Raw genomic sequence first — 8,604 nt, 5'->3', positions numbered from 1 at the left:
TAGTTGAAAAGTGCAACATGTGTTCCGAAAAATGATTGAAATAGAGGTTATATTATTTGGGTTTGAGGTCACTCACAACCAATCAAGACCGCCTCCGTGGTCTAGTGGTAGAGCGTCCGCCCACAGAGCGGAAGGGCCGGAGTTCGATACCCGACCGCGTCATACCAAAAGACGTTAAAAGATGGTACTTGTTGTTACCCTTTTTGGCGCTCGGCATTAAGGGGCTAAAACAAGGACTGGTCGGCTCGGAGTCAGTATACTGTGTCTGAGTGGGGTATTCATGGTATCTCAGTGAGCTGGCACTATAAATCGGCATCGGTCCGGACTAGTACAAGCAGCCACACAAACACACACACGTACATGCACGTCGCTATATAAGTGCAATAATCTTGGACGCCACGTTAAACTCAATTTCACCTCACCTCACAACCAATCAACTACAGGTATATGATATGAGTTTATTCACATAGTCACTCAAATTCAAATGTGCTGATGTGATCACCATTGCTAATGGTCAATAACCATTTGGAAGGATGACATGGAAGACTGAAGAAGTTAATACAGATGCCACACCCTATAAACGTCTTCGAGATGCTGTCTTTCCTCAAAAAGAAGCTCCCACTGCAATAAATGCCACGAAGGAAAATGACATACACAGCCTGAATCTACTAAACCGCAGACATGGATGTCATCCATTATGCAGATGCTACCTCCCACCTGCCTAAATTGTCATGAACTGTGACAACTGTACTTAAATGAGTTCAAACTGTGATACATATTGTCAAAGATTGTTAATTGTAAATAAACATGAGATGCATCTATTTCGTCTATTTTTCATTCCCTAATGTGTAGACCGCCTCCGTGGTCTAGTGGTAGAGCGTCCGCCCGGAGAGCGGAAGGTCCAGGGTTCGATCCCCGACCGCGTCATACCAAAAGACGTTAAAAGATGGTACTTGTTGTTACCCTGTCTGGCGCTCGGCATGAAGGGGCTAAAACAAGGACTGGTCGGCTCGGAGTCAGTACACTGTGTCTGAGGGGGGTATTCATGTTAAACTGCGGCATGGTATCTCAGTGTGCTAGCACTATAAATCGGCATCAGTCCGGACTAGTAAAAGCAGCCACACAAACACACACACGTACATGCACGTCGCTATATAAGTGCATTAATCTTGGACGCGACGTTAAACCCCATTTCACCTCACCTCACCCTAATGTGTAGTTACCAATTGCTTGTAATCACTTCTTTTGTTCTGAAAAGGCACACTCTTTTGTGCATCACTCGCTTTGTTATTTCTAACATCACGAAGGTCGATCTCAAGGTAATGAACCGTTCTGAGCACTGTATGCTGCCTAGCCTGATGAGGCCACTAATTGGCGTCCTACTGTCAATCACATGTGCATGGCGTCATTGTCCGCTTATAACAAGTAGAAGCTAAGTGTCAGAGGGAGAGTAGCGCAAGTATTTGTCTTCTGTTTAGAAATTTAAAAATGGTGTCAGGGAAGTTATGTACATCTTTATGTGTTCTACAAACACCACGTGTTCATCACACTCGATTTTACACATGCTGGCCAACGACTTTGCAAAATACAAACATATTATATTTTACTGTTGAAAATAAATAGCACCTTGTAATTGACACCTGTTCGGGTTGTAAACAAAAGCGACAAAACCAATTCCCTTGTGCCATTCCGACTACCGTATTCGACGTAATAAGCGCGCAGGGCTCTCTCAAAATTAGAAATACGGGGGCTCTTATTAGAATATTTTTTTGGTGGAAAAAACAGAGTTGAAAGATAAATTTCGTGGTTTATGCTGACATACTGAAATGTTTATATGCGACAGATATATTTTTCCAGAATTTAATTGCCCATAATTAAGAATGCATATAACACACGAGTGCGTATTGTACGCGAATAAATAAGTCTTGTGTACATTGATCAATCGGAAGGGGTGCTAAATGGGATTGTTCACAAGCCAATATAGTAGCAAATGTCGCCGTGGGCGCTTATTAGAGCGGGGCGCTTATTACGTCGAATACGGCATATATCATGAGCGTGTGTTTGTGAATCACGGTCAAATAGGGATGATACCAGGTGTTCTCGAAAAGGGGGCGTATTTTTCCCCATCGGGAGAACCCGTCACAAACACACGCAAAGGCAAATCAATTGTTCATAGTGCTAGCCCACTGAGATACAATGCCGCAGTTTAGCATGAATACCCAACTCAGACACAGTATACTGACTCCGAGCCGACCAGTCCTTGTTTTAGCCCCTTAATGCCGAGCGCCAGACAGGGTAACAACAAGTACCATCTTTAAACGTCTTTTGGTATGACGCGGCCGGGGATCGAACCCTGGACCTTCCGCTCTCCGGGCGGACGCTCTACCACTAGGCCACGGAGGCGGTGTTCACCTAAAAGAAACACGGTAACATAGAGTACAAGTCAATATACAAGTCAACATTTTGAAAGTTAAACTGAGGCCTTGAATGATGTAACATTGATCAAACAACGTTTTGAGCAAGAGTCATATGACCCAGTTTAAAATCTTCATAGAAAGGACATGCTCTGTTTGATCTCAAACGTTGTGAAATGTAAACACAAAAAGGCTGAATTTGCTGGACTACTGCTCGACATGACACATGCATGAATGAAATATAAGCACATTAGATATACACTAGAGGAAAACCACCTTATCGGGGTTACAAATGTGTCCCAGTGTCACATGCAGCATCTGACCTGGTTGTGCAGTATTTTGTGTCCAGGTTACCTCGATCGATTCACGACGATACAGAGTTCCGTGATGAACTAAATTGCATGGCAAAAGAAAGTATACACCCTTGTTACATGGTGGATAAAAAGCAAAAAAATAGTTATTTGATGAGACAAAATTCCTTCATAATACTGAAAGCTCGTGTCAATAGACCAAAACCACACCTACTAACATTAAATTCCATATGAGAGAGCACACACACACATTTTACCAAAAGTCAAAGTGTGACCCCCCACCCACCCCCCACCCCACCCCACCCCACCCCACCCCCTACCACCACACACACACACACACACATTTTCCCCCTCCCCATTGCACATAACGAAGAAGTACGTAAGGAAGCTTACGGAGGGAGTGTTGTGATGATAAGTTAGGTCTTCCTATTGTTACAATGGATCAGCCCATATTGTCTTAGAGAATCTCAATTAACACATCATTCTATTCATATCTTAAATCATTTGATAATTTCTCCATTTCATATTAAACGACCATTTCTAAAATATATTTTAATTGTGTTTAATACATTCAATATATAATAATATCTATATATTTTTTTAATAAAGACGAGCCTAAATAAAATGTTTAAATAAATCTCATATACAGATAATTAAATACTTTCACCAGATAACCCAATGGTTAAATATCAAGATAACAATTTATAATTTATTATATATCAGGAAGTAATTTATGTCAATTAATGCTTTTTTTATATCAAACTGACCTTTATTAAATGATCAAACAAGTTACTGGTATATTTACCAAAGAGTTTGTTTTGATGATCAGATCAATGTCTTATGCACCTTGACATAAAGCATATTGAACTACTACAGAAAAGACACCAAAATTCACAGCTGATTTCGCATGCTTTAGATGATATGACCAAATATGTTGATTCAGAATATGACCACTTGTCGATCCACTTTTTATCGAAAACCCTTTTTAATGCATGTGATCAATGTCTCTAGCGCACAAGCACATTTGTCAGAAAAAAATAGTCATCTATAACAAGTTTTCTGGGGTAATTCGAAACTTATTTCATTGATGAAATTGGTTTTAATATTTATTCAGTTCAGATTATATGTTTTAGTGTTTTGATGTTCAACCCTATTAAGACATATAGGCGAAATGTCATATAAACAAATCTGTCCCGTAAGTAAACATGCCGTCTTGACAGATTTTGTTTATAATTAATAAAATGTTGTTATTTAAGTTAATTAACCTTCATATGTATTTGATAGATGAAAAGTTTATGAACACTACACTATCAAACATTAGAATATCTTTAGAAAAATTCTAAATAACCTAAGTTACAGTTCCAGAGAAAAATGGAAAATGGCGATATATAAATCAAATACCAACATTGTTTTCTTTTCAAGACAAAGTATACAAATAGCTGGGTTGCTCGGATAAAACAAACATATTTGCTCCTTTCGGTTACAGCATTATGTCTTTTTTTATGTTATATGTCTTTCTTTCGTTTGACCCTGTTGTTGTCGGTAAATGTATTCCTACGCTCTCACACGAACGAGCGGAATGGTATGTCAGCTAATTCACAAAACACCCTATTTCTGTAAATTAGAGATACCAGTGTCTTACAAAGCAAACCATTCATATGAAATAATACATATAGTATCTGTTGATGATACAGATTACAATAAAGTACTATTTATACGCTGAACTATTTGTGTCTGCAACGGTATAAATGTAGGTCACTGCGAATCGGTTGTTATTGTACTGTTGTGAGATAAAGGCCGGTGGATACCTACAAATGTGACAAACAGAATCATACGAGAGAATCATGAATTTATTTGGATTCGTACTTTTGTCTTTTCTCCCAATAACTACAGGTAGGTGACTGTCTCTGTACCCCAAGCTCTTGTTTTATATAAAGTCGGTATTTTCCCTCGCATTCGCAGCATGTTTGGTTTAATCGCTTCCAAAATGGCCGCCACCTTGATTATGCTCATATACACAAAACCAAATGGTTGGAACCCTAGGCATAATCGAATATATGCATATAATCATCACTGACTTGGCTTTATAATGGTGTAGACTGTGAACCACGAGCATCATTTGAAACACTCGAGATAAGATTTTGAGGTCCGATTATGTCGTCTGCTGTCTACTTCTCTATCAATAAATCAACATTTCTCTGTGATAAAAGCGATACGGTGCATATTCCATTGTATTTGACGACACAAAGATATTTGACAGTTTACCAAAGAATGTCGCTTTGTCGTATGTGCCTCGAATGTTACAATTGGGACAAAATGCATGATAAGTGATTCATTTCTCCAAATGATACAAAAGATGAAACGTGATCAGATCTTGGCTAGCCATGGATGGAAATAGCAACACAGAGATCGCCACCTAATCAAACGTTGAAAGAATAATTATGCTAGTCAAGTGCGGGTTAGTAGACTCATGATTAATGTTTTGGCACATGCTGATGCATCATATAAAAAATAACTATTATCTAGTAACAGCAGACTTAGGTCTGAATATCGGTCTTTAAGCATGGAGAGATAAATCCCTGCATTCTCATCATTATTTTACACCAGTTGTTAAATATGATGTATATCATGGTATATAAAGATATAAACTGTGTGTTACTAGTTTTTGTGGGTTTTTATTTGCTTTTTGTGCATTGCCATGTCTATTTCAGTTACTACATAAGAAATATGTTGTTTGTGGCAGTTGAGCACACACTGTGACACAGTCCCCAATACACAAGATCTCAAGCTCATATGACAGACCATAGAGCAGTATATGGTCTCTGCACGTGAACACAGCATGCACTGATAAAACAGACATCTGTCAGCATGCTGTACTGTCTCATGTTTCTGTTATGTTTACATTGGCAATGATCCTGATGATCAGTGTGCATTGTACTTTTCGTTACAAAGCAAGTTTCTTCTATTGACACATTCAGTATCCTCACCAGAGGCCATATATATACTGATACAGGGTCTCTGTCCTCCCATATTAGAGAGAAGTCTTGGAATGACCATTTGTTCACAGTAAAGTGGTTGGTGTTTGTTCCACAGTGCCGCTCCAAATTTATTACATTGAACTGAACATGATGAATGCACAAATTATATATAGTTACTTGTTCAGGTATATACAAACTGGGTGCAATGAGGGTAATAATATGAATTATTTTTTTTAAATACCCATTTCCTTGGAATTTATGAAAATAAGAACATTAAAAAATCTAGTTTTGAACAATGCCACAATTTTTTCAAAGTTTGCCTGACAACATGGACACGGGCCACTTAGTTCATGTAGTTTGGAATAAATCCTAGATAAATCCCTGGGTATATTTCTTTTGGCGATACTCAGATCTAGTTGCAATATGCGTTGTAACTTGAACAGTTATTTGCCAGAGACCAAGGGCACAAGTGCAGGGATAAAAAAATGTCTCAAACCACACTTGTCCTGCAGCGCAAGTAGATATTATTTTGTACTCGTGGTACAATATTTTCACTTGCCCTTTTAAATTGTAAAAACGTTTTTTGGTCTCAGTTATTATTACCATTTCCTGTATAAATTAAACTTTATGTAGTAAAAATTCACAAATCTATTCTCAGAGCTCGAGATAAGCTTTTGGTGTTGTGGGTATTTTACTCATGCATTTTAAAATCATTGGGTATCAGTAATTCTATCTGGGTATTCAAGTTTCTGTTACCCGCTAGTATTTAGACATGTGGGTATTAAAGTTAAATATTTAAAAACACTATTAATCTAGTCCCTGCAAACTGGTGTCGCGTGGATTCGAGAGCTTTATAGGACTAAAAAATACCATGATACTTCCACAAGAATGTGTGATGGCAAATGATCATGATGTAACTGTCATCGTGGAGTTTGGCAAGGTTGACGGAATGCCCGTTTATAATTTCAAAATAAGTTGCTGATTAACTAATCGAATACGCAGGGTTACTTCACAATATTTTGATGATATGCACAAGTTTTTTTTGGTAGCGTATCTGTAATGTTCATTGCGTATTTGATACGCTTGGATTTTATTTTACTGCATATTTCTGCATTTTTTATGTGTTTTTTTTACGCAGATGCACGGCTTATCTGGAGCTCTGATTCTGTGATTTTGCATGATATTGTGCTGAATGAAGTTAATTCATAACTTAGATACTTGTTCATGTTCACAGCATTGAACATGTTAAACATGATTACTACTTTTCCCTTGAACTTTTGTTTCATTTCAGAACTTTTTGTTTAACCCAATCACCAGTCAAGACTTTGGATCTGATAGTTGAGGATATTTAAGAAAGACAGTACAAAATAAGTAGTCCCTGCCATCTTCATTCATCTCTGCCAATTCGCTTAAAAAAAAAAATATTAAAAGTCCAGCATTAGAAATAGGCACTAGTCCTCTTGTCTTTGCCAAACTGCCCAATGGTTAATGTTATCATAAGGACTAGTAGAAATTTCTCCTTTTTAACAAATGTTTAATGGTTTTGCTATGTGTTATCATCATAAGGGCTAGTGAATGAAAACTGTTAGTTTCTTCTGCTGAAGTCCTGTAAAGTCTGTACAGAGTTGTGGCCCTTGATCAATATTATTTTACTTAATGCACCGTGTGTGCTATGGGGACAAGTTTTCTCAGAAACTATTGAATTTGCATGAATAAAAGCTTTGCATGCTTATCTACGAGATACTTGTCAAGATTGAGTTTGAAAATTGGTCCCGTCAATTATTTTTGAAACTACTGAAGTGAGCTTATCTGAGAGATACTTATCAAGACTGAGTTATTTTTCCAAAGAAGGGGCCTTTTGTCATGTTTGTGTGTATTAATTTCACATTTAACATGTTTAGTCATTTTTTCTGATGACATAAAGCGGTCTAAGTGTCTATCTCCTTTAAGGCTTTATCACATGTTTATTGGACACTTTTTTATAGTTTATATTTACTTCTATATGAACAAACAAAATTCTAGTTTCTATTATAAATGTCATCATGGTCATACTTTGACCCGTTTAAGTCATATTTGTTGTAGTTTGACTATGACATATCAACATAAGTTTTCATGATCGCTAGCGTGGGAGCCTCGATGGTCAAATTGTTCCATATGTAAGACATTTCTGGCAATAGCGATCAGCTGTACGAAAGTGCTTCGTTTATGGTTATTATTATTTTTAAATATACATAGTTTAACTGCAACTAAGACGGTATGTGGGATATATTATTCCTGATAAAATAATAGTTTCAGATACAATTCTTCTGATCATTTCATCAAAATTCTTTAAGGTTATCTTATTGTGTAATTTTAACCGAATCACCGGTAGATTGGGAGCAAGAGTGTGTACAGCTGATTGCTGTTTCCGACTCAGTTTACGAGACATTACACACGGTAATCTTAATCTTTGCATATAAAACAATTTCTAGTAGAACAGGAAATGCAATTTAAACGGTAAATCATGTCTAGTGATATTTTATCTCAAATTTCAAATTTGTATTGACCAGGTTTGTTATGTTTGTTTGTTTACCTGAATTCGCTGAACATGCTGAAGAGATACGATGTAATCTGTGCATTATGCGCCAATTTTTACCCCCAAAAGTACCGAATCACCTTGTAGGGGGGGTGCTAGGTGTGTTCGCATTAATCTTGGGTGCGCACTTTACTCAAGAAAATATGGTGTTTTATTGCATTTGATTAGAGATGAATTGATATGATTGAAATATGTAATTGCCCGGTAGGACAAGCGATTGTTTACTTCTTTCTCGTCCTGCACATGCTGACGAGTGGATTCTTCGTGCCTTGTACGTGCATTCTTAAACACATTGATCAAATTTTTATCTAGTTGATACAAGATTG

The 8,604-nt window shown here is 37.3% G+C and overlaps 1 protein-coding gene across 1 annotated transcript in view; it reads left to right on the top strand.

The window, feature by feature from the left end:
* Positions 1 to 4,477: 4,477 nt before the first annotated feature.
* Positions 4,478 to 8,604, top strand: part of LOC124111359 (TGF-beta receptor type-1-like) — a 33,305-nt gene continuing 29,178 nt past the window's right edge. Inside the window, exon 1 of the mRNA XM_046471023.2 lies at positions 4,478 to 4,618. Coding sequence (XP_046326979.1) covers positions 4,570 to 4,618 — 49 coding nt within the window. The 5' untranslated portion in view covers positions 4,478 to 4,569. The remainder of the gene's footprint in view (positions 4,619 to 8,604) is intronic.

This window comes from Haliotis rufescens, unplaced genomic scaffold (genome assembly GCF_023055435.1).
Source record: "Haliotis rufescens isolate VD_foot unplaced genomic scaffold, xgHalRufe1.0.p SCAF_4, whole genome shotgun sequence".
Lineage (NCBI taxonomy): Eukaryota > Metazoa > Mollusca > Gastropoda > Lepetellida > Haliotidae > Haliotis > Haliotis rufescens.
The sequence above is the reverse complement of the archived record's forward strand: the minus strand, read 5'-3'. Positions and strand labels throughout refer to the sequence as shown.